Source organism: Pseudophryne corroboree, chromosome 4 (assembly GCF_028390025.1).
Source record: "Pseudophryne corroboree isolate aPseCor3 chromosome 4, aPseCor3.hap2, whole genome shotgun sequence".
NCBI classification, from domain to species: domain Eukaryota; kingdom Metazoa; phylum Chordata; class Amphibia; order Anura; family Myobatrachidae; genus Pseudophryne; species Pseudophryne corroboree.
This window is the reverse complement of record NC_086447.1, coordinates 944,898,468-944,915,052: the sequence shown is the minus strand read 5'-3', so window position 1 is coordinate 944,915,052 and position 16,585 is coordinate 944,898,468. Positions and strand designations below refer to the sequence as shown.

General features: G+C 51.1%; 1 protein-coding gene across 1 annotated transcript in view; it reads right to left on the bottom strand.

The window, feature by feature from the left end:
- Positions 1-16,585, bottom strand: part of IARS2 (isoleucyl-tRNA synthetase 2, mitochondrial) — a 349,183-nt gene that overhangs the window by 300,324 nt on the left and 32,274 nt on the right. The window contains exon 3 of the mRNA XM_063919433.1: positions 15,092-15,251. Coding sequence (XP_063775503.1) covers positions 15,092-15,251 — 160 coding nt within the window. The remainder of the gene's footprint in view (positions 1-15,091; positions 15,252-16,585) is intronic.

Here is a 16,585-nt window from a genome sequence, read left to right as displayed (position 1 = left end):
CGGCTACACCTCCGACACCTCACCTCCTCCGTAACTCACCGGCTACTCACACACAGAGCCCTATATGTACCAGCCTGGCTTATTCCGTACAATACATTGCTGCTGTGACTGTAGCGGCTACAGCTCCGACACCTCACCTCCTCCGTAACTCACCGGCTACTCACACACAGAGCCCTATATGTACCAGCCTGGCTTATTCCGTACAATACATTGCTGCTGTGACTGTAGCGGCTACACCTCCAACACCTCACCTCCTCCGTAACTCACCGGCTACTCACACACAGAGCCCTATATGTACCAGCCTGGCTTATTCCATACAATACATAGCTGCTGTGACTGTAGCGGCTACACCTCCGACACCTCACCTCCGCCGTAACTCACCGGCTACTCACACACAGAGCCCTATATGTACCAGCCTGGCTTATTCCGTACAATACATTGCTGCTGTGACTGTAGCGGCTACACCTCCGACACCTCACCTCCGCCGTAACTCACCGGCTACTCACACACAGAGCCCTATATGTACCAGCCTGGCTTATTCCGTACAATACATTGCTGCTGTGACTGTAGCGGCTACACCTCCGACACCTCCTCCGTAACTCACCGGCTACTCACACACAGAGCCCTATATGTACCAGCCTGGCTTATTCCGTACAATACATTGCTGCTGTGACTGTAGCGGCTACACCTCCGACACCTCCTCCGTAACTCACCGGCTAGTCACACACAGAGCCCTATATGTACCAGCCTGGCTTATTCCGTACAATACATTGCTGCTGTGACTGTAGCGGCTACACCTCCGACACCTCACCTCCTCCGTAACTCACCGGCTACTCACACACAGAGCCCTATATGTACCAGCCTGGCTTATTCCGTACAATACATTGCTGCTGTGACTGTAGCGGCTACACCTCCGACACCTCCTCCGTAACTCACCGGCTACTCACACACAGAGCCCTATATGTACCAGCCTGGCTTATTCCGTACAATACATTGCTGCTGTGACTGTAGCGGCTACACCTCCGACACCTCACCTCCTCCGTAACTCACCGGCTACTCACACACAGAGCCCTATATGTACCAGCCTGGCTTATTCCGTACAATACATTGCTGCTGTGACTGTAGCGGCTACACCTCCGACACCTCACCTCCGCCGTAACTCACCGGCTACTCACACACAGAGCCCTATATGTACCAGCCTGGCTTATTCCGTACAATACATTGCTGCTGTGACTGTAGCGGCTACACCTCCGACACCTCACCTCCGCCGTAACTCACCGGCTACTCACACACAGAGCCCTATATGTACCAGCCTGGCTTATTCCGTACAATACATTGCTGCTGTGACTGTAGCGGCTACACCTCCGACACCTCACCTCCTCCGTAACTCACCGGCTACTCACACACAGAGCCCTATATGTACCAGCCTGGCTTATTCCGTACAATACATTGCTGCTGTGACTGTAGCGGCTACACCTCCGACACCTCCGCCGTAACTCACCGGCTAGTCACACACAGAGCCCTATATGTACCAGCCTGGCTTATTCCGTACAATACATTGCTGCTGTGACTGTAGCGGCTACACCTCCGACACCTCCGCCGTAACTCACCGGCTACTCACACACAGAGCCCTATATGTACCAGCCTGGCTTATTCCGTACAATACATTGCTGCTGTGACTGTAGCGGCTACACCTCCGACACCTCCGCCGTAACTCACCGGCTACTCACACACAGAGCCCTATATGTACCAGCCTGGCTTATTCCGTACAATACATTGCTGCTGTGACTGTAGCGGCTACACCTCCGACACCTCACCTCCTCCGTAACTCACCGGCTACTCACACACAGAGCCCTATATGTACCAGCCTGGCTTATTCCGTACAATACATTGCTGCTGTGACTGTAGCGGCTACACCTCCGACACCTCACCTCCTCCGTAACTCACCGGCTACTCACACACAGAGCCCTATATGTACCAGCCTGGCTTATTCCGTACAATACATTGCTGCTGTGACTGTAGCGGCTACACCTCCGACACCTCACCTCCGCCGTAACTCACCGGCTACGTCATACACAGAGCCCTATATGTACCAGCCTGGCTTATTCCGTACAATACATTGCTGCTGTGACTGTAGCGGCTACACCTCCGACACCTCACCTCCTCCGTAACTCACCGGCTACTCACACACAGAGCCCTATATGTACCAGCCTGGCTTATTCCGTACAATACATTGCTGCTGTGACTGTAGCGGCTACACCTCCGACACCTCACCTCCGCCGTAACTCACCTTCTACTCACACACAGAGCCCTATATGTACCAGCCTGGCTTATTCCGTACAATACATTGCTGCTGTGACTGTAGCGGCTACACCTCCGACACCTCCTCCGTAACTCACCGGCTACTCACACACAGAGCCCTATATGTACCAGCCTGGCTTATTCCGTACAATACATTGCTGCTGTGACTGTAGCGGCTACACCTCCGACACCTCCGCCGTAACTCACCGGCTACTCACACACAGAGCCCTATATGTACCAGCCTGGCTTATTCCGTACAATACATTGCTGCTGTGACTGTAGCGGCTACACCTCCGACACCTCACCTCCTCCGTAACTCACCGGCTACTCACACACAGAGCCCTATATGTACCAGCCTGGCTTATTCCGTACAATACATTGCTGCTGTGACTGTAGCGGCTACACCTCCGACACCTCACCTCCGCCGTAACTCACCGACTACTCACACACAGAGCCCTATATGTACCAGCCTGGCTTATTCCGTACAATACATTGCTGCTGTGACTGTAGCGGCTACACCTCCGACACCTCCGCCGTAACTCACCGGCTACTCACACACAGAGCCCTATATGTACCAGCCTGGCTTATTCCGTACAATACATTGCTGCTGTGACTGTAGCGGCTACACCTCCGACACCTCACCTCCTCCGTAACTCACCGGCTACTCACACACAGAGCCCTATATGTACCAGCCTGGCTTATTCCGTACAATACATTGCTGCTGTGACTGTAGCGGCTACACCTCCGACACCTCACCTCCTCCGTAACTCACCGGCTACTCACACACAGAGCCCTATATGTACCAGCCTGGCTTATTCCGTACAATACATTGCTGCTGTGAATGTAGCGGCTACACCTCCGACACCTCCTCCGTAACTCACCGGCTACTCACACACAGAGCCCTATATGTACCAGCCTGGCTTATTCCGTACAATACATTGCTGCTGTGACTGTAGCGGCTACACCTCCGACACCTCCTCCGTAACTCACCGGCTACTCACACACAGAGCCCTATATGTACCAGCCTGGCTTATTCCGTACAATACATTGCTGCTGTGACTGTAGCGGCTACACCTCCGACACCTCACCTCCTCCGTAACTCACCGGCTACTCACACACAGAGCCCTATATCAGGCCTGGCCAACCTGTGGCTCTCCAGCTGTTGTAAAACTACAAGTCCCATCATGCTTTGCCACAGTTTTGCTATTACGGAAGGCTCAAACTGTGGCAGGGCATGCTGGGATGTGTAGTTTCACAACATCTGGAGAGCCACAGGTTGGCCAGGCCTGCCCTATATGTACCAGCCTGGCTTATTCCGTACAATACATTGCTGCTGTGACTGTAGCGGCTACACCTCCGACACCTCACCTCCACCGTAACTCACCGGCTACTCACACACAGAGCACTATATGTACCAGCCTGGCTTATTCCGTACAATACATTGCTGCTGTGACTGTAGCGGCTACACCTCCGACACCTCCTCCGTAACTCACCGGCTACTCACACACAGAGCCCTATATGTACCAGCCTGGCTTATTCCGTACAATACATTGCTGCTGTGACTGTAGCGGCTACACCTCCGACACCTCCTCCGTAACTCACCGGCTACTCACACACAGAGCCCTATATGTACCAGCCTGGCTTATTCCGTACAATACATTGCTGCTGTGACTGTAGCGGCTACACCTCCGACACCTCACCTCCTCCGTAACTCACCGGCTACTCACACACAGAGCCCTATATGTACCAGCCTGGCTTATTCCGTACAATACATTGCTGCTGTGACTGTAGCGGCTACACCTCCGACACCTCACCTCCGCCGTAACTCACCGGCTACTCACACACAGAGCCCTATATGTACCAGCCTGGCTTATTCCATACAATACATTGCTGCTGTGACTGTAGCGGCTACACCTCCGACACCTCACCTCCTCCGTAACTCACCGGCTACTCACACACAGAGCCCTATATGTACCAGCCTGGCTTATTCCGTACAATACATTGCTGCTGTGACTGTAGCGGCTACACCTCCGACACCTCACCTCCGCCGTAACTCACCGGCTACGTCATACACAGAGCCCTATATGTACCAGCCTGGCTTATTCCGTACAATACATTGCTGCTGTGACTGTAGCGGCTACACCTCCGACACCTCACCTCCTCCGTAACTCACCGGCTACTCACACACAGAGCCCTATATGTACCAGCCTGGCTTATTCCGTACAATACATTGCTGCTGTGACTGTAGCGGCTACACCTCCGACACCTCCTCCGTAACTCACCGGCTACTCACACACAGAGCCCTATATGTACCAGCCTGGCTTATTCCATACAATACATTGCTGCTGTGACTGTAGCGGCTACACCTCCGACACCTCACCTCCTCCGTAACTCACCGGCTACTCACACACAGAGCCCTATATGTACCAGCCTGGCTTATTCCGTACAATACATTGCTGCTGTGACTGTAGCGGCTACACCTCCGACACCTCCTCCGTAACTCACCGGCTACTCACACACAGAGCCCTATATGTACCAGCCTGGCTTATTCCGTACAATACATTGCTGCTGTGACTGTAGCGGCTACACCTCCGACACCTCACCTCCTCCGTAACTCACCGGCTACTCACACACAGAGCCCTATATGTACCAGCCTGGCTTATTCCGTACAATACATTGCTGCTGTGACTGTAGCGGCTACACCTCCGACACCTCACCTCCTCCGTAACTCACCGGCTACTCACACACAGAGCCCTATATGTACCAGCCTGGCTTATTCCGTACAATACATTGCTGCTGTGACTGTAGCGGCTACACCTCCGACACCTCACCTCCGCCGTAACTCACCGGCTACTCACACACAGAGCCCTATATGTACCAGCCTGGCTTATTCCATACAATACATTGCTGCTGTGACTGTAGCGGCTACACCTCCGACACCTCACCTCCTCCGTAACTCACCGGCTAGTCACACACAGAGCCCTATATGTACCAGCCTGGCTTATTCCGTACAATACATTGCTGCTGTGACTGTAGCGGCTACACCTCCGACACCTCCGCCGTAACTCACCGGCTACTCACACACAGAGCCCTATATGTACCAGCCTGGCTTATTCCGTACAATACATTGCTGCTGTGACTGTAGCGGCTACACCTCCGACACCTCCTCCGTAACTCACCTTCTACTCACACACAGAGCCCTATATGTACCAGCCTGGCTTATTCCGTACAATACATTGCTGCTGTGACTGTAGCGGCTACACCTCCGACACCTCCTCCGTAACTCACCGGCTACTCACACACAGAGCCCTATATGTACCAGCCTGGCTTATTCCGTACAATACATTGCTGCTGTGACTGTAGCGGCTACACCTCCGACACCTCCGCCGTAACTCACCGGCTACTCACACACAGAGCCCTATATGTACCAGCCTGGCTTATTCCGTACAATACATTGCTGCTGTGACTGTAGCGGCTACACCTCCGACACCTCCTCCGTAACTCACCGGCTACTCACACACAGAGCCCTATATGTACCAGCCTGGCTTATTCCGTACAATACATTGCTGCTGTGACTGTAGCGGCTACACCTCCGACACCTCCTCCGTAACTCACCGGCTACTCACACACAGAGCCCTATATGTACCAGCCTGGCTTATTCCGTACAATACATTGCTGCTGTGACTGTAGCGGCTACACCTCCGATACCTCACCTCCGCCGTAACTCACCGGCTACTCACACACAGAGCCCTATATGTACCAGCCTGGCTTATTCCGTACAATACATTGCTGCTGTGACTGTAGCGGCTACACCTCCGACACCTCCGCCGTAACTCACCGGCTACTCACACACAGAGCCCTATATGTACCAGCCTGGCTTATTCCGTACAATACATTGCTGCTGTGACTGTAGCGGCTACACCTCCGACACCTCCACCGTAACTCACCGGCTAGTCACACACAGAGCACTATATGTACCAGCCTGGCTTATTCCGTACAATACATTGCTGCTGTGACTGTAGCGGCTACACCTCCGACACCTCACCTCCGCCGTAACTCACCGGCTACTCACACACAGAGCCCTATATGTACCAGCCTGGCTTATTCCGTACAATACATTGCTGCTGTGACTGTAGCGGCTACACCTCCGACACCTCCGCCGTAACTCACCGGCTACTCACACACAGAGCCCTATATGTACCAGCCTGGCTTATTCCGTACAATACATTGCTGCTGTGACTGTAGCGGCTACACCTCCAACACCTCACCTCCTCCGTAACTCACCGGCTAGTCACACACAGAGCCCTATATGTACCAGCCTGGCTTATTCCGTACAATACATTGCTGCTGTGACTGTAGCGGCTACACCTCCGACACCTCACCTCCTCCGTAACTCACCGGCTACTCACACACAGAGCACTATATGTACCAGCCTGGCTTATTCCGTACAATACATTGCTGCTGTGACTGTAGCGGCTACACCTCCGACACCTCACCTCCTCCGTAACTCACCGGCTACTCACACACAGAGCCCTATATGTACCAGCCTGGCTTATTCCGTACAATACATTGCTGCTGTGACTGTAGCGGCTACACCTCCGACACCTCCTCCGTAACTCACCGGCTACTCACACACAGAGCCCTATATGTACCAGCCTGGCTTATTCCGTACAATACATTGCTGCTGTGACTGTAGCGGCTACACCTCCGACACCTCCGCCGTAACTCACCGACTACTCACACACAGAGCCCTATATGTACCAGCCTGGCTTATTCCGTACAATACATTGCTGCTGTGACTGTAGCGGCTACACCTCCGACACCTCCTCCGTAACTCACCGGCTACTCACACACAGAGCCCTATATGTACCAGCCTGGCTTATTCCGTACAATACATTGCTGCTGTGACTGTAGCGGCTACACCTCCGACACCTCACCTCCTCCGTAACTCACCTTCTACTCACACACAGAGCCCTATATGTACCAGCCTGGCTTATTCCGTACAATACATTGCTGCTGTGACTGTAGCGGCTACACCTCCAACACCTCACCTCCTCCGTAACTCACCGGCTACTCACACACAGAGCCCTATATGTACCAGCCTGGCTTATTCCGTACAATACATTGCTGCTGTGACTGTAGCGGCTACACCTCCGACACCTCCTCCGTAACTCACCGGCTACTCACACACAGAGCCCTATATGTACCAGCCTGGCTTATTCCGTACAATACATTGCTGCTGTGACTGTAGCGGCTACACCTCCGACACCTCCTCCGTAACTCACCGGCTACTCACACACAGAGCCCTATATGTACCAGCCTGGCTTATTCCGTACAATACATTGCTGCTGTGACTGTAGCGGCTACACCTCCGACACCTCCTCCTCCGTAACTCACCGGCTACTCACACACAGAGCCCTATATGTACCAGCCTGGCTTATTCCGTACAATACATTGCTGCTGTGACTGTAGCGGCTACACCTCCGACACCTCCTCCGTAACTCACCGGCTACTCACACACAGAGCCCTATATGTACCAGCCTGGCTTATTCCGTACAATACATTGCTGCTGTGACTGTAGCGGCTACACCTCCGACACCTCACCTCCTCCGTAACTCACCGGCTACTCACACACAGAGCCCTATATGTACCAGCCTGGCTTATTCCGTACAATACATTGCTGCTGTGACTGTAGCGGCTACACCTCCGACACCTCACCTCCTCCGTAACTCACCGGCTACTCACACACAGAGCCCTATATGTACCAGCCTGGCTTATTCCGTACAATACATTGCTGCTGTGACTGTAGCGGCTACACCTCCGACACCTCACCTCCTCCGTAACTCACCGGCTACTCACACACAGAGCCCTATATGTACCAGCCTGGCTTATTCCGTACAATACATTGCTGCTGTGACTGTAGCGGCTACACCTCCGACACCTCACCTCCGCCGTAACTCACCGGCTACTCACACACAGAGCCCTATATGTACCAGCCTGGCTTATTCCGTACAATACATAGCTGCTGTGACTGTAGCGGCTACACCTCCGACACCTCACCTCCGCCGTAACTCACCGGCTACTCACACACAGAGCCCTATATGTACCAGCCTGGCTTATTCCGTACAATACATTGCTGCTGTGACTGTAGCGGCTACACCTCCGACACCTCACCTCCTCCGTAACTCACCGGCTACTCACACACAGAGCCCTATATGTACCAGCCTGGCTTATTCCGTACAATACATAGCTGCTGTGACTGTAGCGGCTACACCTCCGACACCTCACCTCCTCCGTAACTCACCGGCTACTCACACACAGAGCCCTATATGTACCAGCCTGGCTTATTCCGTACAATACATTGCTGCTGTGACTGTAGCGGCTACACCTCCGACACCTCCTCCGTAACTCACCGGCTACTCACACACAGAGCCCTATATGTACCAGCCTGGCTTATTCCATACAATACATTGCTGCTGTGACTGTAGCGGCTACACCTCCGACACCTCACCTCCTCCGTAACTCACCGGCTACTCACACACAGAGCCCTATATGTACCAGCCTGGCTTATTCCGTACAATACATTGCTGCTGTGACTGTAGCGGCTACACCTCCGACACCTCCTCCGTAACTCACCGGCTACTCACACACAGAGCCCTATATGTACCAGCCTGGCTTATTCCGTACAATACATTGCTGCTGTGACTGTAGCGGCTACACCTCCGACACCTCACCTCCGCCGTAACTCACCGGCTACTCACACACAGAGCCCTATATGTACCAGCCTGGCTTATTCCGTACAATACATTGCTGCTGTGACTGTAGCGGCTACACCTCCGACACCTCACCTCCTCCGTAACTCACCGGCTACTCACACACAGAGCCCTATATGTACCAGCCTGGCTTATTCCGTACAATACATTGCTGCTGTGACTGTAGCGGCTACACCTCCGACACCTCACCTCCTCCGTAACTCACCGGCTACTCACACACAGAGCCCTATATGTACCAGCCTGGCTTATTCCGTACAATACATTGCTGCTGTGACTGTAGCGGCTACACCTCCAACACCTCACCTCCGCCGTAACTCACCGGCTACTCACACACAGAGCCCTATATGTACCAGCCTGGCTTATTCCGTACAATACATTGCTGCTGTGACTGTAGCGGCTACACCTCCGACACCTCCTCCGTAACTCACCGGCTACTCACACACAGAGCCCTATATGTACCAGCCTGGCTTATTCTGTACAATACATTGCTGCTGTGACTGTAGCGGCTACACCTCCGACACCTCACCTCCTCCGTAACTCACCGGCTACTCACACACAGAGCCCTATATGTACCAGCCTGGCTTATTCCGTACAATACATTGCTGCTGTGACTGTAGCGGCTACACCTCCGACACCTCACCTCCTCCGTAACTCACCGGCTACTCACACACAGAGCCCTATATGTACCAGCCTGGCTTATTCCGTACAATACATTGCTGCTGTGACTGTAGCGGCTACACCTCCGACACCTCCTCCGTAACTCACCGGCTACTCACACACAGAGCCCTATATGTACCAGCCTGGCTTATTCCGTACAATACATTGCTGCTGTGACTGTAGCGGCTACACCTCCGACACCTCACCTCCTCCGTAACTCACCGGCTACTCACACACAGAGCCCTATATGTACCAGCCTGGCTTATTCCGTACAATACATTGCTGCTGTGACTGTAGCGGCTACACCTCCGACACCTCCGCCGTAACTCACCGGCTACTCACACACAGAGCCCTATATGTACCAGCCTGGCTTATTCCGTACAATACATTGCTGCTGTGACTGTAGCGGCTACACCTCCGACACCTCCGCCGTAACTCACCGGCTACTCACACACAGAGCCCTATATGTACCAGCCTGGCTTATTCCGTACAATACATTGCTGCTGTGACTGTAGCGGCTACACCTCCGACACCTCACCTCCGCCGTAACTCACCGGCTACTCACACACAGAGCCCTATATGTACCAGCCTGGCTTATTCCGTACAATACATTGCTGCTGTGACTGTAGCGGCTACACCTCCGACACCTCACCTCCTCCGTAACTCACCGGCTACTCACACACAGAGCCCTATATGTACCAGCCTGGCTTATTCCATACAATACATTGCTGCTGTGACTGTAGCGGCTACACCTCCGACACCTCACCTCCTCCGTAACTCACCGGCTACTCACACACAGAGCCCTATATGTACCAGCCTGGCTTATTCCGTACAATACATTGCTGCTGTGACTGTAGCGGCTACACCTCCGACACCTCCTCCGTAACTCACCGGCTACTCACACACAGAGCCCTATATGTACCAGCCTGGCTTATTCCGTACAATACATTGCTGCTGTGACTGTAGCGGCTACACCTCCGACACCTCACCTCCTCCGTAACTCACCGGCTACTCACACACAGAGCCCTATATGTACCAGCCTGGCTTATTCCATACAATACATTGCTGCTGTGACTGTAGCGGCTACACCTCCGACACCTCCTCCGTAACTCACCGGCTACTCACACACAGAGCCCTATATGTACCAGCCTGGCTTATTCCGTACAATACATTGCTGCTGTGACTGTAGCGGCTACACCTCCGACACCTCACCTCCTCCGTAACTCACCGGCTACTCACACACAGAGCCCTATATGTACCAGCCTGGCTTATTCCATACAATACATTGCTGCTGTGACTGTAGCGGCTACACCTCCGACACCTCCTCCGTAACTCACCGGCTACTCACACACAGAGCCCTATATGTACCAGCCTGGCTTATTCCGTACAATACATTGCTGCTGTGACTGTAGCGGCTACACCTCCGACACCTCACCTCCGCCGTAACTCACCGGCTACTCACACACAGAGCCCTATATGTACCAGCCTGGCTTATTCCATACAATACATTGCTGCTGTGACTGTAGCGGCTACACCTCCGACACCTCACCTCCTCCGTAACTCACCGGCTACTCACACACAGAGCCCTATATGTACCAGCCTGGCTTATTCCGTACAATACATTGCTGCTGTGACTGTAGCGGCTACACCTCCGACACCTCACCTCCGCCGTAACTCACCGGCTACGTCATACACAGAGCCCTATATGTACCAGCCTGGCTTATTCCGTACAATACATTGCTGCTGTGACTGTAGCGGCTACACCTCCGACACCTCACCCCCTCCGTAACTCACCGGCTACTCACACACAGAGCCCTATATGTACCAGCCTGGCTTATTCCGTACAATACATTGCTGCTGTGACTGTAGCGGCTACACCTCCGACACCTCACCTCCTCCGTAACTCACCGGCTACTCACACACAGAGCCCTATATGTACCAGCCTGGCTTATTCCGTACAATACATTGCTGCTGTGACTGTAGCGGCTACACCTCCGACACCTCACCTCCGCCGTAACTCAACGGCTACTCACACACAGAGCCCTATATGTACCAGCCTGGCTTATTCCGTACAATACATTGCTGCTGTGACTGTAGCGGCTACACCTCCGACACCTCACCTCCTCCGTAACTCACCGGCTAGTCACACACAGAGCCCTATATGTACCAGCCTGGCTTATTCCGTACAATACATTGCTGCTGTGAATGTAGCGGCTACACCTCCGACACCTCACCTCCGCCGTAACTCACCGGCTACTCACACACAGAGCCCTATATGTACCAGCCTGGCTTATTCCGTACAATACATTGCTGCTGTGACTGTAGCGGCTACACCTCCGACACCTCACCTCCTCCGTAACTCACCGGCTACTCACACACAGAGCCCTATATGTACCAGCCTGGCTTATTCCGTACAATACATTGCTGCTGTGACTGTAGCGGCTACACCTCCGACACCTCCTCCGTAACTCACCGGCTACTCACACACAGAGCACTATATGTACCAGCCTGGCTTATTCCGTACAATACATTGCTGCTGTGACTGTAGCGGCTACACCTCCGACACCTCACCTCCTCCGTAACTCACCGGCTACTCACACACAGAGCCCTATATGTACCAGCCTGGCTTATTCCGTACAATACATTGCTGCTGTGACTGTAGCGGCTACACCTCCGACACCTCACCTCCTCCGTAACTCACCGGCTACTCACACACAGAGCCCTATATGTACCAGCCTGGCTTATTCCGTACAATACATTGCTGCTGTGACTGTAGCGGCTACACCTCCGACACCTCCTCCGTAACTCACCGGCTACTCACACACAGAGCCCTATATGTACCAGCCTGGCTTATTCCGTACAATACATTGCTGCTGTGACTGTAGCGGCTACACCTCCGACACCTCACCTCCTCCGTAACTCACCGGCTACTCACACACAGAGCCCTATATGTACCAGCCTGGCTTATTCCGTACAATACATTGCTGCTGTGACTGTAGCGGCTACACCTCCGACACCTCACCTCCGCCGTAACTCACCGGCTACTCACACACAGAGCACTATATGTACCAGCCTGGCTTATTCCGTACAATACATTGCTGCTGTGACTGTAGCGGCTACAGCTCCGACACCTCACCTCCTCCGTAACTCACCGGCTACTCACACACAGAGCCCTATATGTACCAGCCTGGCTTATTCCGTACAATACATTGCTGCTGTGACTGTAGCGGCTACACCTCCGACACCTCACCTCCTCCGTAACTCACCGGCTAGTCAAACTGGGCTAAATGTTCACTTTTATAATTATGATAAATGACAGAGGGTGTTCGTGCTTCACGCATCTGTTCATTATATGGAAGTGCAAAAGAATCACAAATTGTGTGTAATATCCTACATGATAAAAGGCAAACACTGCTCCTCACCTCTATGGGGGGAATTGAAGTGTTTTGCACACCGGCGACCACTGGTTGCCGCTTGAAGGAGCAAATCAAGTGCTGCGCCATTTGGGCGCAAAAAGCAGCCGTCGCTAACATTACTGTAATATTGTTAATTCGTTTTGACAGGCTGGTAACACACACATATATAAATACACCGCTCAAAAAAATAAAGGGAACACTAAAATAACACATCCTAGATCTGAATGAATGAAATATTCTTATTAAATACTTTGTTCTTTACATAGTTGAATGTGCCGACAACAAAATCACACAAAAATTATCAATGGAAATCAAATTTATTAACCCATGGAGGTCTGGATTTGGAGTCACCCTCAAAATTAAAGTGGAAAAACACACTACAGGCTGATCCAACTTTGATGTAATGTCCTTAAAACAAGTCAAAATGAGGCTCAGTAGTGTGTGTGACCTCCACGTGCCTGTATGACCTCCCTACAAACGACTGGGCATGCTCCTGATGAGGTGGCGGATGGTCTCCTGAGGGATCTCCTCCCAGACCTGGACTAAAGCATCCGCCAACTCCTGGACAGTCTGTGGTGCAACGTGGCGTTGGTGGATGGAGCGAGACATGATGTCCCAGATGTGCTCAATTGGATTCAGGTCTGGGGAACGGGCAGGCCAGTCCATAGCATCAATGCCTTCGTCTTGCAGGAACTGCTGACACACTCCAGCCACATGAGGTCTAGCATTGTCTTGCATTAGGAGGAACCCAGGGCCAACCGCACCAGCATATGGTCTCACAAGGGGTCTGAGGATCTCACCTCGGTACCTAATGGCAATCAGGATACCTCTGGCGAGCACATGGAGGGCTGTGCGGCCCCCCAAAGAAATGCCACCCCACACCATTACTGACCCACTGCCAAACCGGTCATGCTGGAGGATGTTGCAGGCAGCAGAACGTTCTCCTTGGCGTCTCCAGACTCTGTCACATGTGCTCAGTGAAAACTTGCTTTCATCTTTGAAGAGCACAGGGCGCCAGTGGCGAATTTGCCAATCTTGGTGTTCTCTGGCAAATGCCAAACGTCCTGCATGGTGTTGGGCTGTAAGCACAACCCCCACCTGTGGACGTCGGGCCCTCATACCACCCTCATGGAGTCTGTTTCTGATCGTTTGAGTAGACACATGCACATTTGTGGCTTGCTGGAGGTCATTTTGCAGGGCTTTGGCAGTGCTCCTCCTGTTCCTCCTTGCACAAAGGCGGAGGTAGCGGTCCTGCTGCTGGGTTGTTGCCCTCCTACGGCCTCCTCCACGTCTCCTGCTAGCGCCTCCATGCTCTGGACACGCTGCTGACAGACACAGCGAACCTTCTTGCCACAGCTCGCATTGATGTGCCATCCTGGATGAGCTGCACTACCTGAGCCACTTGTGTGGGTTGTAGACTCCGTCTCATGCTACCACTAGAGTGAAAGCACCGCCAGCTTTCAAAAGTGACCAAAACATCAGCCAGAAAGCATAGGAGCTGAGAAGTGGTCTGTGGTCACCACCTGCAGAACAATTCCTTTATTGGGGGTGTCTTGCTAATTGCCTATAATTTCCACCTGTTGTCTATTCCATTTGCACAACAGCATGTGAAATTGATTGTCAATCAGTGTTGCTTCCTAAGTGGACAGTTTGATATCACAGAAGTGTGATTGACTTGGAGTTACATTGTGTTGTTTAAGTCTTCCATTTATTTCTTTGAGCAGTGTGTGTATATATATATATATATATATATATATATATATATATATATATATATATATATTCTGGAGTCTCGGTTTTGTGATAATCGTCTGCGCGATTTACATAAGACACAGCAGAGACTGCAGTACAAGACGCAGCTGCTTCCGGCTCAGAATCAGACCCAACAAATGTAATTTCTTCCCAAAGAAAGAGACATCAGGCATTTCTCTGGCATTCTCATACCTCTGGTTCTGATCTCCATCGGTGACAGACTCTCAGATTCTTCCCCCATGTCAGCCAAGGCTCGGAGTTCAATCGGCAACCCATGGCAATCCCACCCTGGTACGTAGCTGACTCTGTAGCCCCTCATCACATGAAAGCGATTTGTAATGTCCTTTAGAATCTATAGGACAAGAGTATGAGCACTGTAATTATATACTGGGATAATAGAACAGAGCAATATCCAATATAAGTGCATAGCAAGAGAAGCACAAACAGCATTGTGTATACAGAACAGAAAAAATGTAATACAGGAATTGCGCAGTTAAATCTGATGTGGATTTTTATTGACACATAAATGTAATTTTTACATACATCCATATACTACTTGATACCGGCCAGCATCACATAAAATATTAATAAAAAACAATAATTATAAACAGTAATATATAATACTAATATTCAACTCCTTTTTAGACCAATATTAAATTGATATTTCATATACTGAACAACATTCTGCTATAAACAGTCATAGGGATTTTATCACCTGTAAAAAATAATTTATTCAGAGCCAATTAAGATCACACCATCCAGTATACTTTGATTTGTGCTGTTCTTTTTCCTCTTTTTGTACACCCAACATGCTATGCTAGTAAGACAGCTGTAATTTTCCAAGCAGGTCAAACATTGATGGATTTTTCACTGGTTTTTGGTAATAACTTAGCTCAATATGCATGTGTAAGTCTCTCATAACTCATGTTAGTAGTTCAACGTAGCATGCATTAATGAAGATCCTTTATAACAGGTAAGTTTTCTCCTTAGGTTAATAACAGCCACAAACAGTCATAAAATAGATGACCTTTTCATATATATATATATATATATATATAGGCTCCTGCTATTATCCAAGCAAGCCTTTAGTATAGCAGTTCATATCATTCAATATGATTGAGAACTGAAAGTATAATATACTGTGCCTGTAAGACGTTTTTGAGCAAAACCCCTCCCGGCTTGCTTAACCTTATCTGGAGTCTCCGAGTGTTCTTAACAATGCACAATATATATATATATATATATATATATATATATATATATATATATATATATTATTTATATTCAAATAAGACCATACAAACAAATATATATGCAAAATGAAAGTGAGGTCTGGAATGCAAGGACTCGAGATGCATATGCGCAGAAAGCCATAATGAGAACGAGGCTTGACCCACAGTAGTACTGCGCATGCGCGATCAGTGCGAACTGGTATTTAAACCAGATGAACGGAGGAGGGAGTATTCAACACTGAGGAAGCCGCTGACGTATTATAAAGGCGGAGAAATGCGTCTGTAACTATCTCCACATTCAGGATCCAGCTGAAAACACTAGCTAGCCCCGGCCGTCCGCAAGTGTGAAAGCCCCATTGCTTTGGGTGCGGGATGGGGGGGGGGGGGGGGGGGGGGTAGAGAGTGCATTGTTAAGAACACCCGGAGACTCCAGAGCAGGAGCCTATATATGAAA